General features: G+C 32.9%; 1 protein-coding gene across 1 annotated transcript; it reads right to left on the minus strand.

The window, feature by feature from the left end:
- Nucleotides 1-8: 8 nt before the first annotated feature.
- Nucleotides 9-13,604, minus strand: LOC132747823 (uncharacterized). Its single transcript, XM_060737342.1, has 4 exons — nucleotides 13,577-13,604; nucleotides 13,095-13,241; nucleotides 1,682-1,980; nucleotides 9-422 (listed from the first exon to the last, which is right to left on the minus strand). The coding sequence occupies exons 1-4, from the start codon at nucleotides 13,602-13,604 to the stop codon at nucleotides 9-11; spliced, it is 888 nt and encodes a 295-aa protein (XP_060593325.1).
- Nucleotides 13,605-19,930: the final 6,326 nt, after the last annotated feature.

The raw sequence follows: 19,930 nt of genomic DNA on the forward strand, positions 1-19,930 counted from the left end.
GCAAAACTTCAGATGACAGTGTTCTCCAGAATTAACCCTTTCACTGCCATATGTAAATAATCTAATGCAGAACAACTTACATAGATAGGGTCTTTGAAGCATGGAAACTTGTCCAAAATTGGTTTTACACTCCCTTGAGGCAATTGTTGTATCCATTGTCTCCTGCGGTTGAAAGTCCCTTTCAGTAGAGTTTGCATATGGGTAATATTAGGTTCCTTTTTTTCCACTTCCTGCACCATTTGCTTTACATGACTCAAATATGTTTCTTCGTCACATTCCTCTGACACATCTAATGTTCCAACTCTAAACCGTTTGGGTGAAGGCATTGTTGTTTCTGCCTTGGTGTTAGTTGTTACACTTCTCCTTTTGTTGTCCCACCTGATGCATCTTATTTTTTGAGACAGGCATTTTGTGAAGAAACTCTGGAATAAGAACAATGAAGAAATGATATTACTAAATCTCTTAAGACAGACCACTAAAAAATTTTATACAAAGAAATGATAAAAAAAAATGTTTTAATGTTTACTTAAAAAACGCATTTACCTTTTTCAATAAGCCATGTAATCATGTTAATAAGGTGTGCAAAGGCACTAACTACACTATAGATTTTGTAAAACCATAAATCTTAGTCCTATAGAAATGTGGCTAACAATTTTGTGTTTTTGCAGCAAGTAGGCTTTTCCTGCCACATGTCCAGATATTATTGACAGTTTATTAGTCACAAAGTTGTAAGCATGTGTATAATTCAAACATAAAACTAATTTATTTTATGCTTTTTTCAATAGATTACTGAAAATCTGTGAAAAGTATATCTGATATTTTCACTGTGAAAAATATGCAAATTTATTTTTTCATTCTTTGAAAAGGAAACTTCTTTTACTTATAAAACCTCCTTTGGGTGTGTCTCAATTAACCCAACTTGCCATCTCATGACTAATGAACTGAAGTCCTTGCCCTGCATTTTTTAAAACCATAATGTTATAACCAAACATGATGGATAATTATAAAGATAGTTAGTAAATAATTAATTAAAACATTCCCTATTAAATATGTTTTTTCATCAATCATTATACATCCAATATATAATTATAAAGAAGGGTTAATTTAATTGCAGGTGTTTAAATATTTTTTTTTGGTAAAAAGTACATGGACACTTCTTTAGTGTATGAGTAGTTAGTGTATGAGTAAAATTACATCGACAGTTCTACAGACATTATATGGGGCTGCCAGTGGGGGAGGCAAATTTTATTGATATAAACTTTTAATTTGCAAACTGTTTTATATATATATATGCATATCTTATTATGTAACTGTGATCTATGTTGTTGCAAAAAAATAAAATAAAAAAATAATAAATTTTTGTGTAAGATGTGAGAATATTGTTTTAAAGCTCACTCGATGAAATAAAATTTCATCTTACACAAAAACATACATAAATATATCCTCTAATGTTGTATTGCCTTATGAGAAACATAATACATATGCATCTATATTCATTAATCTGGAAACATCATACCGGTAAACCATCTTTCTATCCTACTTCAAATAATGAATCAGCTCCCATAATGACAAAACTTTACCATTTACACAACGAAAAGTACCTTCACAAAGTCATAAGATTAAAAAAGATTTGAATGCAAAAAAAGAAAGAAGCAACAAAGCATAATGAGAATATGATTACCCATGGTTGAGTTCCATCACGTGCAATGGCTGGATAGGCATCATACATAGTCCGTCCAATTTCTCTGTAATCACCAGAACTGTTGTCAAGGCCTATCCGAGGTAAATGAGCTAAGTAATAGTATGCACATTCTTGTATGAGCTTTGTCCATACCAGGTGACTCTCCTGTGCCAACAGCTTTTGTTTGATGTATTCACCTAAGTTGGGCAGTTGAGATGATGGCTTCCTGTCAATCAGGTTTTGACTTAAGTTGACCAGTTCAATTTGACTTGGATGTACGGAAGTTCCCGCTGATTGATCTAAAAGTGAAAATAAACCCTTTGTTAACAAAGAAAAGAAGTATTTAATTTTACATACTTTCTTCAAAATTCTGCCAATCATGTCCATCTTTAAAAGTTATAATGGCTATCAAATTTTCACTATTTACTTATGTAGTTGCTAGTGTTTCCTGTACACTCAATAATTAACTTTTTTTTATGACAACCTAGGCTTATCATTCAAATTATCTGTAGAACAAGTGAAAACATTATTTCAATTTTACATTTGTTTATTAACTGTAAGAGATCATTTCAGTAAGTAGGCTTTTGTCAACAAGTGTGTCATGTTCAAAACATCAAAATGTATTGTAAACCTTAAAATTTACAATCTTATAAACCAGTTAAATCATAATCCTTCAGTTTTTCGATTTCTTTTATTAATCAAATTGTACATCAATATTGAATTTCAGAAAAGAATATTACTTCAATCTATTTTACTTTCATTAACGTCAACTAAAATTACCCTGCGTCTCCCTGGTTTCCTTTTTGTTCTTCAGCATGTATGGTTAAAACAGTAGGTGTCTCGTTCCCACTGCTGACTGAGTTTCAAGAACCATTATAGCATCATCTTTGGGAAGCAGGGATAAAACTTCATCATCTTCAATATCAGTACCATCACTTTGTAGCACTGCTCTGACCTCACCATTCAAGGCCAGTTTAACTGCAGCTTTAAGAAATCGAAAGCAAGTTAAAATATTCAGACAAAACATTACAATTCATTGTCAGTTAAAATTTTTATTGAAAATTTATCATATTTCAACTATACTGTAAATTACATGTAGATTTTTCTTAAGGAGGTTCATTTTGAAATGAAATGCGACTTATTTTGGTGACAAAATCCAGTTGTTCAACAATCTCCATATGTCTTGTTAAATTAATAAACCACTGAATGTGACTAAACTTCAATAATGTATTGCCCTTAATTCAAAAATTGTAACATTTCCATAACAATATTAAGCTCATTGTATTTTTCAAATACATTCAAACGCCAAAAGTGCTATGCAAATCATGTAAACTTATTGCCAAATATAAATAAACAAATTTTTACCTTTTTGCAACAACTCTTCTAGCGATCCAGCCACAACCAATTTTTTTAATTATCCTACTGTGGTTCCAAACCTTAAACAGCCGATTAGACATTTTATCTTTTTCAATGCTTTGTTTTAACTACATTGGAAAATGAACACAATGTCAATTCTACAACAGCAAGAGGTTGAATACAGATAACTTCTTAACGCCACAGAGGTCTATAAAGTTTTTTTTTAGGAAGTGATTGCTGCCCAGCTTTCAAGTCAGCTGTATAAAAGATTAAGTTATATAGAGGATATTTTGTTTAGTTCGGTGTAAAGATCGTAAATATATTTCACCGAGTGAGCACCAAAATGTAATATTTCACAAGGAAATATAAAAATTTGGTGTTTTCCAAGGTGAAGATAATTATTTCGATCTTACACTTTAAACTAAACAAAAATTTTTTTTTTATCAATATGCAAAGAAACCTTTTTAAAAAGACATTTAAAAACCTATTAATGATGAAAAGCGCGCCAAAAATAAACAACTTGACTCATTTACGAACGTCACATCATTAAGTTCCACTCAGTTCTGGAAACGGTAATTTCACTGAACAAACGAAGGGCTTTAAATTCAAAAAGTGAAATTATTCCCAAGTGGTAATTTTCACTGTTTTTAAAACAGTAAATAACCATTTTATTCACTGATAATATTTCTTATAAACCATCAAAATCATGGTAATAATACACAGATACATTTCTTGAAGACTGGACTTCAAAAACAAGCAGTTTTAAATGCAAAATTTCAAGTAATCCGGACCTGTAATTACACAATTTATCTATACTATTGCTTTTTATATGGAAAAATATCACATGACCAACAATCTTTATTTGGTCATTAATGCAAAACTGTTTTTGCACTTATTTATACATTTTTTTTGCTCTGTATTTCAAACATCTCGCCTACCTCCTCCCTGGCACTGCCATATTGGAAGTGTATTACAAAATTTTTTATGCATCACGAGAATTAGTATTTACATACACTAGGTCCTAAACCATCCTAAAACCGCTACAAGAATTACCGAAACACCGCCAAATGTGTTTGAAGTAATGGTCAGCAGAAAAAATGACAGATATGAGGCCAAAGTTGGGAATCTTCCATATAAATTGGCAGTTATCATATTTGCTATTCTTAACAATACTTCAGCTTTATTTGAATAAATATCTACCTGTACGAAATTTTCTGCACGGAAATGAGGCGGAATTCAATGGCAGATTCCGCCCAGAAATTTAAATTCTCCCCCAAATAAACAAGTGTTAAACCATTTGCTTTTGGCACGGATTCCGGCCGGATTCCAGGCGGAAACGGGACGGATTCTGCGCGGAATTGGGACGAAATATGCAAATGAGTTGGGGCGGAATTTTGAAGCGGAATCTTGGGGCGGAATTTTGAAGCGGAATCTTGGGGCGGAATTTTGAAGCGGAATCTCGGGGCGGAATTTCGGAACGGAACTTTGGAACGGAATTGTCAAACAATATTCTGGGCGGAATTCTCAGACAGAATTTATGGGGGCGGAATTTTTATGAGTTTAACATGATCACATTTTTTTGGGATAAAATTATCAATAATGTATCAAATTAAATTTTCTTTCACAAAATTTAATACATATCCTTTAGTCCAAATACAGAATAGAAAACCATACATTCACAATAACACAAACAGTTTTTTTCTACCTGCAGGTTTTGGTAGGTACTGGTTTTCTTAGAATCCAACACTTTGTTTTTTTGCAATTTTTTTGCTGAGAGTGTTTCAATCATAAATTTGTTTCAAATGTTTCTGATTATTTAAATTACTATTTCTTTAATTGATGTCTGTTTTTAAGTCCACTGCCTGTATTTCCAAGAACTTCTTGTGGTTGTGCTCACCTTTAATAATAAAATTAATAATTAATTAAACAAAAATGTAGTAATGAATTATTTTGATTGCATAATTATATGCAGTTATATTTCATATTTTTTGATAATATCAAATTTTATGTTTCAACAGTATTAAATATTAACAGTGCTTATGCATATTCAAAAATACTAAAGCTTACGCAGTATCTTATTTCAGTGCGCAAGTGTTTAAGAATTGCTCTGTATAAGAATTAATTAACTGCTTTATTTGTGACACTATTTATTACTGGTTATGTATTTTTTCAAGGAAAGATGTTGAATAGTAAAGTATTGAGATTTAAAAATATACCTTTTCAGGATTAATACTGCACATCTTTATTGAAACACCTTGCATCTCACAGTCAGCACTTAACTCCCAGTCTGAAGTTATGAGTGTAAAATGTAATTTTAGATTGTTCCATTGGAAACACGTTCACATACATGTAAAATAATAAATGATTATGATGACCCTGTTCAGCTGTACAAAACTTCTGATTTGTACCATTTATTCCTATTTAATCTAATTGACTTACTTTGTTTAATTTCCAGGAAATGAAGAAGATCTACTACATGCTATTAATTTATACATGATACACACAATCATTATATAGAATCATTGAATAATTTATATTTTACAGTCATTAAACATGTAATAAAGATTTAAAACAATTATCAGAAAAAAACAAATGTATGAAGTTGAAAATATAAAAACAACATTGACCTCTTGTTACAAATTTTAGTTTGCTACCATTGATAGTTTGATATAAAACTTGTTTCAGCATGTAACTAAAGGTTTATAATTACCTGATTATTTTGTTCATCTCCTTGTCCCTTGTTTTCACACTTATTTATCATACCTATACTAAAACACTTTGAGATCTTTAACAAAAATATATCTCCAAAATTGTTAAAATATCAAGTATATCCTCTGTTATTTGCACTCTTTTTGCTGACCCAGATATCTTAGAATTCAAAATTCACAACTGTATAACTGCATGGACAGGTCAATCATTATGTAAAACAGGGTTAATTTACTCATCATCTCAACCTCCATTCATTGAATGTAACAAAAATTCAAGTAACAAATAGATATATTTAAAAATCATTACAAATTTCTGAACAAAAATAATTGCAATGTCCTTGACAAATTCTGCATATGAAATTTATAATGTTATCTCTCCCCAAAATAATTCAATGGAACAGCCTGATCTGTTGGAATGACCAGTGGAGTAAATTAGTCATGCAAAGAATTTTAAGATGGTGGGAAACTGCTGGTCAGTTGAGTTTTATCAGAGCTCTGATCTGTGTAGTGTAAAATCTCAGTGGATATATATTGTAGTATTTATTTACCTTAATGAAAGCAATTATTGTGCATATTGGCTGATCAATTCTATATAGATTAAAATGGCATACTATACGAGATTATTTCATGCAATGTTTTTGTTTTGTTTTTGTTTATTTTTTATAACAAAATCATGATTTCTTGAGTTAAAATGGCAAGCACACTAATTCTTGTCCTGTGGCTGTCCTGATATTCAAATTTAAACAGCATTCTTATTTCAATGTTGCTTTTTATAAACCTAAGCATTTTGGAGGTGAATGTTTTCAAGTTCTATTTTTTTTACACTAAGATTATTACAGTTGTTTTCCAATACAAAAAAGATTTGCTAAATTAGTCTTACAATATATCATTTGCCACAATATTTAAAAACATTGTTTAGGCATATTTTAATGTCTAAAAAATAACCCTATTTATTCAAAAAAATACACCTGTAATTATTGGTCAAGTATCATGCTTCAACAAAAATAAGTACAGTTGGTAAAATTTCAATGTCTGCAAGTGCAAAAACAAGAGTTAACAATTATATTTAGACATGCATCTTATATGTGAAATTCTGTTCAAGAAAAATGTTTAAGTATATAATTCCGCCCATAGTGAAGACCATTCCTTCCCAAGAAAATTTCAAAGTTGAAAATTCTGTCCAAGATAAAATGTTTAAGTATGAATTCTGCTCCAAATAAAATTCCAGCCGGAATTTTTCTAGTTTTCCGCCCAGAAAAGTGAACAAAATATTTTTCTTGTGAGATGGAATGACACGGAATTTGCGTTTCCGTTCCTGGTCCGCCCAGAAATCACTGATTCCGTGTCAATTCCGTGCCAATTCCGCCCAGAATCCGTGCCAAAATTTCGTACAGGCAATTTAAGGCATGGGCTGTTTCACAAAATTGTGAAAAAAAGTCGCTGACAACATTACTGAGAAAGTACAAGTTTAACATTTTGTAATCATAATTTTTGCAAAGAAACAAAGACAGAAATCAGAATAGTACAGCATACCAATAATGGTTCTCACTCAAATAATAAATAATTGTGAGACAAGATTCCAGAGATTATAATTTTAACAAATAATTTTACTGAAACATACATTGTACTTGTATACTTGATAACAAAAATGCAATTTAAATATTATTAGCCTGTATGTTATCAAAATGTAATAATAAAAAATGATATTCAAGTATCATTAAATGTGAAAAAGCCGTCACTTGTTTGGGGCCAGTCAGTGGTATGGCTGTCACGATATAACAGTTTATTACCCTTCCAGATTTTTTCCGCCTTTTTGATTGGATATTGATCACCCGATAGAAATTGATATAACCGAGCCAGACGGGTAATAATACACACTAAATTTCCCCGTTTGGTACCCAACGTTGTAAACAACATGCGCTGAGGTGATGCGCGTACGGTTCGATTTTACGCGGTGTAAATTCCGATTTAAAAGCACTTTTTAACTGTCAAATGATCAATATTTACCCAAGTAGAGTAATGATACATATTACCATCAGTATCGAAAACAAATATGATCTTGTGAAAGCTTGATATTAATTACAAAAAAGTGCGTTCAATAGACTACTCCTTTTCTCTTGTTTACTTTCGTAAGGTACGGGAAAAATACGTCATGTATTTATTTGACGTCATGTTATGACCAAGAGGTATCCTAAAGGGAATCTTATTTCGACGTTTCATTTGAAACAGCAATGATTTTTTAAAAAAATCGTCTAAACTCGGCAGGGGAAGGGTAATAAAATTATTATTTTGGTTTTGGAGTGATATATGTGGATATATTACCTGCCAAGATAAAATATCACCCTCGCCTATCGGCTCGGGTGATATAAAATCTTAACAGGTAATATATCCACATATATCACTCCAAAACCAAAATAACATATAATATTGTGACGTGCTGTCGAAAATATAATATACTGATACAGAATCAAGGTACCTTTTTTTCAATATTTTCTTCTTGTTTTTAACTTTCAATTTGACCCATTTTCAACTTCCATTTCTTCATGGTTTGCTCGATTTATACATTTAGTTCAGACAATCTAATCGAACACTTCATTATCGTGGTTGCAAGATGCTAAATGTTATTGTTAGTATTTAATTGTTTTTTGACAGAGTAAAAAGTAAACAATATGGCAGACGGTTCGGATTATGACATTATCCCAAACAAAAAAGGAAAAACTGAGATATGGAAACTGTTTTGCAATGTGTTTTTTATAGTGATAATAATTGAATGACTTTTGTCTTTTCTGCAGTAATGAACAATTTTCATATCTGTAATCATTGTATTTAGATAACTAAGCACTAAATGCATCTTTCACACAAATATTTAGCATTGTTTATGTATCTTAAAATCTAATCATTGAACCTTTTAGCTTGCTAATCTTCGGAAATTATTATTCAATATTCAAAGTACTCCAATCTTTAAAAAAAAATATTTTGGCCCATGATTGCTTACAGTACTTCAAAATCTTTTACAGTAAAATTGATTCATTTTTTAAAGTTTATTTGAAATGGAGCAGTATCATGTTATACGTAGTAAGTAAAATGACATTAGATTATTCTACTCATAGAATTTTTTTGGTAATTTAGATTATTTTTAGTCATTTTTTTTATTTCAAATATTATTTTGTTGCATGCACTTGCATCTGTTTCTAAATTTCACATGTGAAATATGTTTTCACTTGAATAAAAAGTTAAAAACTTAAAAGAAGGCAAATATCTTTTTTATGCTTCTTTCAGCTTGAAGTAATATATCATGATAAGCTACTGAGGTATTGTGACAGCCTTAGCCAGTTGTCTTTGTATAAAAACTAAATTAAAATATAAGCCAGTGATCTGATACCATCAACCCAAATTTTCACTAAATATACAGTATTTATCAAGGACAACAGTAGTACCACCATACTTGTGCATTGACAGGGGCCACACGAATTTCAAGTCTGAATACTTGATGCATGGTTTTGTGCCAGATCTTTGAACTCTGTAATGCAAAGTGTGTGTGTCAACATCTATTATGTCCAACTTCTCTGTAATGAAAACTTTTTCTTCAGAAACTACCAACAGGTTTTCAACAATACCAAAGTCTGGAAGGTTTTCAACATAATCTATCACAAGTACACATCCCGGTTTGTAAATATGGCCTTTGATTTCTATTTCAGCCGCACTAAAAATGCAATTCTGATGTAAATTTGAACCCACAAGGAAGTTCTGAACTTCAAAACTCTGTAGGTCCAATCTTGAGGCTTTCAATTTTGAGGTGTTATCCCCACTATATAAGAAGTTGTCTGCAGGATGGCCATTTGTGCCCAATTGTCTCCAGCACATCCAGAGCTGATGTTTCATTGACAAGCTTAGCGCAATGTTTTTAAAACATTTCCATTTGATCTTTTTGAAGAATAAATGCTTACCTTCAAATCGCATGACCCACTGATTGCGCCCTGGGCCAAACCTCAATATCTGTTTGGGAATGTGAACCAAATAGTGGAATTTAGGTGTCAAGGGCGATTTCGGGTAATCCTTTTTGAATTCACAATGATGTGTATAAATGAGCTGCTCCAATTCTGCAGCAGTATCTTCAGATGCATATGGGCTAGTTGACAACAGAGTTATCTGAACAATCCTGAGGAAATTTTTCCATTTGCTGTTTTCTGTTGGTACCTTCTTACCTATCACTATCGGTAATATGCAACACAGCATCAACAAAGAGGCAGATGTCTGTTTTAGCTTTCCATTCAAAAGGTCATCACTTTTTATCTTCTCTGGTTTATTTTTTTCTTCCAGGTAAGTGTAACTAAATCCACCCAAGGCATTATTCAAAAAGGCCAAGGTGAAATATTTTTCAACTGCAATAAAATTGTACAGTATGAGGCAAACTTCTTTCGAAAGAAGACCCTCAGTTAAAATATGCATGGGATCCTGAACAAGACAAGCTGCTAAGTCAATGCCGTGTATATCCAGTAAAGGACTCCTACCATTTATTCCCCATGTCTTGCTCCAATATTTGGCAGCCATTGTAGTCATTTGGGTTAAAAGATTAAGCCGTTCCAAATGCTGATCTATGGTTCTCTTCTGGAAGTCAGCATCAAGAAATTTTAACTTCATTTCATTTCGCGAAGTATTACATGTCCTACATACTTTATTAGCAAATCCAACCCCTTCTTTAAACCCACCTAAATATTGAGCAGCAGGTGTATCTGCAGGAGCAATAATTAAACCACCCCAAACTGTCACATTTCTGTCATTTACTGAGAAATCAATACCAGTGGTATTCAACCTATTCATTGTTTCAACAAAATCATGAAGAATTTTCCCTAACCCAAATTCCTTTACATCCTGACTTTTCACTACTGCAAGCAACTGAATAGCCTCATATTTTGATCGAAACTCTGGCGGAATATTTGCAAGTGTAAAGTATATCATGGTAACCATATGTTTTTTTGTATGACTTCCAATTGGATTAACAATTTCAATATCATCCATGTACAGAACAAGCTGCAAAAATATTCCAGACTTCCCGAAATATGTCGGTCTGACGGACATGTCCGATAAATTTTGATCAGGTCCGACGAGTTCTATTCCGGATCGGTCCGACTGTCCGGCTTTTATCCAAGCCGCATGTATACAAAGTGGCGTCGCTAAAGGTGCCAAACCTTGGAAAAATCAAAAATCTACGTCAGAGGAACGCGCAGAACAGTAGTAAAAGGATAAAAAGAAGGACCTGAGACAAAATTTAATGAAAATTAGAAGCAAGACAGTGAATCGTTGGTGTATGATAGGGAGGAGATGAAAATGCGCTGTAAGGAATGTGCCGATTTTTACGGCGAAAAAATTAAAAACAAAAAGTGTCTTAGAATTACAAACACACGTTATTCTTTGATTTTGATCAATTTTATTTGGTCCGACAGATTTCGTTTCGGTCCGACAGATTTTCATGGTTTGTCAGACCGAATGTCTGACAGTTTTTTTCAACTTTCTGTTGACAACTCTATTTCTGACTAAATCTTTCATGTACGATGCATCACAGAAATCTCGCATAATGCCATCATTGCTACAATGGGACGTAGTTAGCCAGTACCACACCTGGGGCATTGATATCAATTTTTCTAAATTTTTCTGAAATGGAACAATATATCCGTAAGTCTTTAAACGCCGAATATTTCCTCTCACTTGATGCAACTTCTCACCCATTAGAACAGGTACACTTCTAATTAAACCGCAGTGGTCCTCTAAAAATTTATAATGCATGTGTTTGCTAGAGATCTCAATTAGACTATTTGTGACAGCCAAGTCTTTAACAAAACTAGCATCATGCCCACGATTTGTCAGGGCTGTTTCAACCTTTTTTCTAAATGTTAAAAGGTGACTAGACACAAGATCTCGTGCATTTTCTACTACTGTCTGTAAACCCCTCTCAGAAATACAATGATCAGCATGCAATGACAAAAGGAATTTTTGATCGATGTATACTTGATCACTAATGCCTTCCTCATTTTCTATAATGTTGGTATTTTCCACTTCATTATCTGATTCAGTATGGTTATAATCTATTTCCACACGCTCTTCAAAATTTATTTCTCTGTGTCTTCGAAGCATGTGCATTTTGTAACCATTCCAACTTTTTGTCGAGTACTGACAGTCTTCAATGCAACAATTAACAATGAAGTTGGCATCATTCCTGTGGTACCGGACCAGATGAACTGTAAATCTTTGTTGGTCTTCACAACAGAAATTACACATTGAACAAAACATTATTTGATAAAGCTTTCTAAGTATAATTACCAATTAGGGAATCAATATAATTTTGGAATCATAATTTTGTGCTGGTCTTGGTGACCAAAGCATTGAATTAAATGTTGTTAATGATCCCCATTATATGTGTTCTACATCTTAAAATAAATAAGTTCCTTTATGAGATCTACATGAACAGATATGTAGTTAGAAAAAGTCTGACATTATGCACAGCATAATCTGCTGTTTAGAATCCCTAAAATATCACTGATATAATACGGGGAAGTCAAAGACTGGGCCCACGAAGCAACTCCGGGCTTTGGCTTGCCCGGCTATAGACTACATGTGTATATTTAAAAGAAAATCAAATAAATAACAATTAAAAAATATATAGATCTATAGAATTCTATACCTATCAATGAAATTTTCAGTGTCAGTTCTAGCCGGGCGCTGCCATATGAAACTCAATGATAATAGGAGGGGTATTCTGATAACGGAACAAATCTCAACTTTTTCAGATCAATAATAATCGTCCAGTGTTATGAGTGAAAACGGAAGTGGTGCATGTAATACCCAATGACACCTTTAAAACGGAAAGAATGAAAGCATATTTGTTAACGACTTCCCCGTTTATAGGCTTTGCCTTATTTCAAATTATTCTCTTGCATGAATGGTACAGAGCATGTCCATATTTGTTAATTAATTAGGCCTGTAACTGCCTAAACATTTTGATTTTAGAGCAATAATCCAATATGTTACAAAAGCTTATTTAGATCCACTTTCTAAAAAAAAAAAAAAAAAAATATCTTGATAAATCTAGATCTGTGAATTTACATTATCAGCACGAAGAATTATTTACATTATCTTCTTCCTATTCTACAGTGTTGACTGTTTGCAAAAACAATCATATCTATAAATTTATGTAGATCTATTGACTATCGTATATATTCTTGAAATACTAAAGTGGGTGGGGAAATATTTTTTATGGTTAATGAAAATGCTAATTTGCGCCCGACTTAAAAAGATCTGCCTTTTCAACCTTTGATTTTGATCTACAAATACATAAGTACATCGTACTCAACCTTTTGCTGTTGTTTTCTTTGTTTTCCTTGCTAAATTTACGCAAAAATGAAGAAATGTAAAATTTGCGCAAAAATCGGCTGCAGCAGGAGAAAGGAAGTGAAATTCGGCACACCTCGGATAATATCCGAAGGTGTTCTTGATCGGCACTCATGACATACGCAGAATGTTCCCCTCTGAAACACCGGCGTTTAAGACAGAGACACTTTCGCATTAAATATTTTAAAACATTCGTATTGTCTTATATCTGTTATATTTTTGTTTTATTTCTGTTTTATTTGTTATTAATAATCAAAACACGAGATGAGCTTATGACATAAAAGTAAACACAAATGTTTCATGTTTGCACACAGGCATGCCAATATTAACACCAACCGTTTAAACACTGCACACTACTGTTTAAGTTATAAACACCCGTTCCATAAAGAAACGCATATGTTTTAATACTGCACACAACGAGAACACATGCGTTTTGTTAATAAACACCTGTGGAACGCGTCAGGCGTTACCATTTTTTACAGTGCAGGAACGATGGTAAGGAAACTACCCGCCTATATGACTGAAATACTGTTGGTAAAAGGCGTAAGATAAAACAAACAAACAACTGTTACCTATAGCACACCTTTATGGTAACTATTATCTACGACACACTTAAGCGGTTCCAATTATAAAACTTTTAAACTTGTAAACTTTTATGGTAGCTGTAACAGTTATCTATCAGCACATTTTTATGGTAACTGTTACTGTATGTGTAGAAATATTCGCGGGCTTCAAATTTTCGCGATCTTCGCGGTGACATTCGACCCGCGAATTCATGTTTAGCGCGAATATTTCTACACCAATAATTTCTTAATAGTCATATTTTCGCGCTTCTATAGAACAATGTATATCAGTGTCTGATGTGCTTTCACACTTTTTATTTAAATTTGTACTGAGTAATTGTGTTTGTTTTCCAAGTTATTCATCATTTAAAATCGTTAATGTTTGTGTTTTTTAATTATTTGTTCAGAAAAACCAAAACATGATCACTGATCAGATGTCAAGACGTTTATGACGCAAACTGTGAAAAATTATGCACGTTAATGGGCATTCATTTGTTTGCTATAATCTGTCCGCTTGACAATGTCTTTTTTTCTGTACAATAGAGTATTGTTTGACACCTGGTATTAAAAATAACTATGAACTCCCACGATGATTACAGTAATTTTCTTTTTTTTAACCTGAGTGGTCTACGCGAATTTATGATTTTCGGCAGTCACCTCCGCGAATTCAAAATAGCGCGAATATTTGTATAGACCCCCAAATTGGACCTTTACGCGAAAATTTGCTTCCGCGAATTTAAATACACATACAGTATCATACAACTCACTTTTTATGGAATGCCGGTAGGGACATGCCAATTTGCTTCTTTGCTAATTGCTGAATTGCTTATTTGCTAATTGCCAATTTGCTTATTTGCCAATGGCTGATAGGCTTAAAGACAAATTTGCTTATTTGCCAATTGCTGAATTGCCGATTTGCTTATTTGCCAATGGCTGATATGCTTAACGACAAATTTGCTTATTTGCCAATTGCTGAATTGCTAATTTGCTTATTTGTTAACCGCTGGTTTACGTATTTGCTTATTTGCCAGTTGCTAATTTGTTTTTTTGCAATAGAAATAGTTTACACTGTGCCGGAAGTATATGGAAAATCTGACTACAGACAACCAGTTGAGTCAAATCTGTTAACTTTTACTAACAGTATTCTTGTAAATTCAGTGTTTTTCCAAGAATACTGTTGGTCAATGTATTTGGTTGCAGTGATGCCTACGCAGATATATGTCTACAACTGATGGTTGACATGTCCTTGAGAACACAGACGCTTGGGGGTCAGATCCCGTACCCCAACGTGATACGTGCCCCTGTAAACACTCTATTTAAAATATTTTAATATTTAAACACGAATTGGACATCGTTAAAACTGGTTTTCAAGCAATTTTTACATATACCGGAATGAAAAAATACCACATACCACCAAGTCTCAAAAAAGTACTTAATGGTTTTATCGTTGTAACAGATGTCCAATTCGTATTTAAATAAATATTAAAATAGTTTTGATATAGTGTTTACAGACGCGTATCACGTTAGGGGCAGGATCTGACCCGCCAGCATCTGTGCTTGAGAATGCCTTATAATGTGTTGCAGCTATAGATCTGTTTGTGCAGCTTAAGTCAGAGATTGATGGCATAATAAACACTTGATTAGTCATATATAAATGAAAATTATTGTGTAAAGATTGAAAATAAAAGAACTTGAAAACAAAACTATTTCTTATTTTATGGCATATAAAATGTCGTTATTTTCAGCAGATTTGTCACAGAGGGCCTCATTTTAGTGATACGAACACATAGTATCACGAATGATACATTTGGTGCACGGGTGTTTGTCTTTGCACTTAAGCAATAGGCTTCGTTTTTAGCTCTGTAAGATTTTGAGATCACTAATGTCTGTGTGTGCATCAACATTTTGCTTTGATTCAATGTTTTTGAAATTTGGTCACACTTTTCCATTTCTTCATGTTGTACATTTTACATGCTATCAGGTGACCATGACTATGATCATGACCTAGGGTATAATGAACAAAGCCTCTTTGAATATTGTGTATGCATGCTGCCTATTTAATGCTTATGTGAAGTTACAGTCAGATATAAGCAATAGTAACAGAGATATAACAGAAAAACAAAGGCGCCTAAGTACAATACATTGGTGACCTTGACATTCAGTATATAACGGGCACAGCTTCTTCATGTACTTTGTACGCATGCTTGTAACGCAAAGTGTATGCAAAGTTGCAGTAAGATGCATGAATCAGCAAAAGCAACAAAGATATGACAGAAAAACAAGTTACCAAGAAAACCAATGCATTGTCGGGTAGAATAGCAATCCTGATCCCTATTCTCTGAATAGTGGAGCTAAAACTGAAATTCAAGATAATTAAAAAAACAACTACTTTCTGAAACTGAATTTATTTTTTTCGAAATGGATTAAAATGTATCCATCTGTCTTTCTACCTATATTCTAGGTAATGATGGATTGATCATAATTGTCACAAGTTATAATTAACAAAACTTTATAAACATAATAATATGATATAGGTTCATGAGCTTGAAATAAAGTCTACAAAGACTTGTTATTTTATATCAAACAAGAATTTCGCGAGTCGGACGTGTCGCCTGACAATAGCATAAAAAATATGTATATAAGCAAATAAGCAATTAGCAAATAAGCAAATTGGCAAATCAGCAAATAAGCAAATTGGCAAATCAGCAATTAGCAAATAAGCAATTAAGTAGTTGGCAAATAAGCAAAGTGGCATGTCCCTACCGGCATTCCATACACTTTTAGTGGTTACTGCTATTATACACCACAGATTCAATTACAATGGTTCAAGTCTTGGAAAGAAGGTATCATAATTCTTATCACTGATTTGATTAAATTGTTAATGTTTCAATTATTCTTCAGATGAAACAAGGCAGGACAGACAGAAGAATGGAAACATTTTTCAGTGGTTTTTTGAGTGGATACGTTATCACCGGATGAAAACACGTAAGATTTTACTTAACTACGCTATGCATGTGGCTTTCCAGAATTGAGATACAGTCAAACAATTAAGAGAGACATCCTCCGATTTAAGACCACCGTGTAGTTAAAGACCACTTTTTGAGAAACTTTCATTGAAAAATGTATATTCAGAATAAATACCTTTTGTCATTAAAGGCCATGCATGTTCTCTCTTTGGGTGGTCCTTATTTACCAGTTTGACAGTACTGTGTTATAAGCTTGACATTTTGCGGGAAAAATCATGTTTTCCGTTCCCGTTCCAGTCCGTAACAATATCACACCGTATTACCGGCGCCAGTGATGGCAAATCACTGCAGTGATGGCAGATAGCTGAAATTTACCGCTCGGTACAGGTAGGTTATGAATTTGGTTGGTATTATTATATTACACAAATATGACCCATTTTATTGCTATGAAACTATTGTCCATTGACTGGAGATACTATTAGGTAATTTTGGACTCGTTTCTCCTGCTTTTAGACTATTTTGAGCAGGTTAAAGGTGACAGCTGCGGAAAAATCCATGAAAATGTCTGTTTTTTGTTCAAAATATCTAAAGTTTTAACTAAATGGCAGGATTTCGTGTTATAAATATAGACATTCATCCATTGGGGTCACGCAAGCCAAATACCTACCCCGTGAGTCTTTTCTTAAAAGTTTTATAGACGTTCAATCTGGTCCGATCGAAGAAAAAATGCTGTATTTGGCTTGCGTGACCCCAATGGATAAACGTTTATATTAAAAACATGAAATTCTGCCATTTGGTTAAAACTTGAGATATTTTGAACAAAAAACAGACATTTTCACGTTATAGTATCTCCAGTCAATGGGCAATAGTTTCATAGCAATAAAATAGGTCGTTGTTGTGTAAAATCATAATACCAACCAAATGTATAACTTACCTGTACCGAGCGGTAAATTTCAGCTATCTGCTATCACTGGCGCCGGTAATACGGTGTGAATATGTTGTTGTTAATGTTTTGTTGGAGTATTCCTTACTCTGTCCTCCGATGAGTAAGAAAATTTCGAGTGTGATTCCCGCTAGACGGTGGTTTTGTTTTTTTAATGTGCACACGATTTCTTCACCTGCCGAAACATTATAATTGAAGACATGAAATTATTTTAATAGAATGTTACGTGATATACAAGTTTGCTAATGTCTTGTATCAATAAATTACAGGAAAATTCAACAGCATCTCTGCTAGAATAAAATGAGCTTCCAATAAATGAAAATATGTAATGCTAAAAAATTGTTTAACGAGAAAAAGTTGGAGTTAAAAGGATGTATACATTAATATAAAATATTTTTTTCTTACGGAGATCCATAATGTGTAAAAGTTACTTTTTTGTTGTCAAGTAGAGGTGAATTAGTTATATTTTTTGAAATATCGACTATTAGATGGCAATTAATCAAAAACTGATAGAAATGTAATACAACTACTACTACTACTACTACTACTACTACTACTACTACTACTACTACTACTACTACTACTACATACTACTACCACTACCACTACCACTACCACTACCACTACCACTACCACTACCACTACCACTACCACTACTACTAATAATAATAATGATGATGATAATAATAATAATAATAATAATAATTATATAAAAAATTATTAGGTTATAAAATATAAACTGTCTAAAATATACAAGGGTTGTCCAATATATTTGTGCACATGTGGGCTGCATAAGAACAAACTACACAATACTTTCAAATTGCATCAATCATTCCTCTTTTGACAGTAAAACAAATTATGACAAAATATAAACTGTCTAAAATATACGAGGGTTGTCCAATATATTTGTGCACATTTGAGTTGCATAAGAACAAACTACAAAATACTTTGCATCGATCATTCCTCTTTTGACAGTAAAACAAATTATGACATAAAAAGGAAATGCCACTTTACAAGCAATAAAAGATTATAATACAATCACAGCTGCAATGGCGCGCGTTAAACGTATGACGTCCAAGTCACCGTCATAATGTTACAGCGTCATACACGTTTTCACAACTTTTTTAGTATTCTCCATTACATTCGATGCATCGCATGTGGCGGTCAACTTATTTCTTAAATGTGACCCTGTAAAGGTCACTAGGAATTGTACAAATGATTCAGACCACTGCATTTTGAAGAGCATGAAGTGTTTTGAACATCCATCCCTTCAGCTGTTTTTTGATGTGTGGAAAAATATAATCATAGGAAAAAGTACCAGTTGTGTACCAAACTAAATTATGAACACTACTTTATATAAAGTTACTGCGCCATTTAATAGTTTTATTGATTTAAAAAAAATGATTACAAAAATACTATACCCTAATACCAATTTTTATCCTGTCACTTGTATCAATTTCGGCCCGATAACAAGGTGCCGTATATTTTTACTGATCTACGGCACTTGATCACGTGGTATGCATTTTGCCGGACTACTTTTCAAGAAAAAAAAATATTATTATTATGTTGGACTTTATGTTCTGTGTGTAGAATAACGAATTTTGGAAACGTTGATAAAACTTTGTTTGTTAATTTTATTTCACTCTATATTTTTTCAAGCGAAATAAAAATTAATTAAAGTGAAATAAATGTAAAACTTAACTCGTTTGCGACATTAAAATAGCGTACATGATTTGATTGTTTTGCACGTGCTGTTTGGCGCTACATTGTCACGTAAACAATACTTTAAACGTCTGTAGCACGTTAACGACTGAATAAAAGATATTGGTGTTCGAATTCATTTTCTTAGTTAGACCATTTTCTTTCATTCTAGATAGTTTTCACAACAAAATTCGACAAAAAATTGTTTTTATTTATCACATTTTTCAAACAAAATGGCGCCCTCAATGTGAAAATACACATGGAGATAATAAGAACGACGAGTGAATTGTTGTAGAATAATGCACGCTTCGTGCTTTCTTTGTTTATAAAGAAACATTTCCGTTAGTGTGATTAAAGGTAGTTTGCCTAATAAAATTCTTTAAAAAAACGGTGACAGGATAAATAGAATAATAGATTGGTGCCGTGGATGGAGAAAGTTTATCTGGCTCTGCTCCGAAATTTATTGGGTTCGCCTTCGGCTCACCCAATAAATTCCTCCGCCTCGCCAGATAAACTTTCTCCATCCACAGCTCCAACCTATTATTCTCTATATCAACTCTTTGACGACCACACGGAAAAGTTACAATAGGGCAAATGACGTCATATTTTCTAGTGACGTCAGGAAT

This window comes from Ruditapes philippinarum, unplaced genomic scaffold (genome assembly GCF_026571515.1).
Source record: "Ruditapes philippinarum isolate M1 unplaced genomic scaffold, ASM2657151v2 ctg3462_1_1_1_1, whole genome shotgun sequence".
NCBI classification, from domain to species: Eukaryota; Metazoa; Mollusca; class Bivalvia; order Venerida; family Veneridae; genus Ruditapes; species Ruditapes philippinarum.

Excerpts from the sequence above, each read along its gene's own strand:
- LOC132747823 (XM_060737342.1), bottom strand. The coding sequence starts at position 13,604 with ATGGTAACGCCTGACGCGTTCCACAGGT. Across the intron at positions 13,242-13,576 it reads GCCTGACGCGTTCCACAGGT|TGCCGATCAAGAACACCTTC; the intron begins GTTTATTAACAA and ends GTATGTCATGAG. Across the intron at positions 1,981-13,094 it reads AAAGAAAACAACAGCAAAAG|ATCAATCAGCGGGAACTTCC; the intron begins GTTGAGTACGAT and ends TTTCACTTTTAG.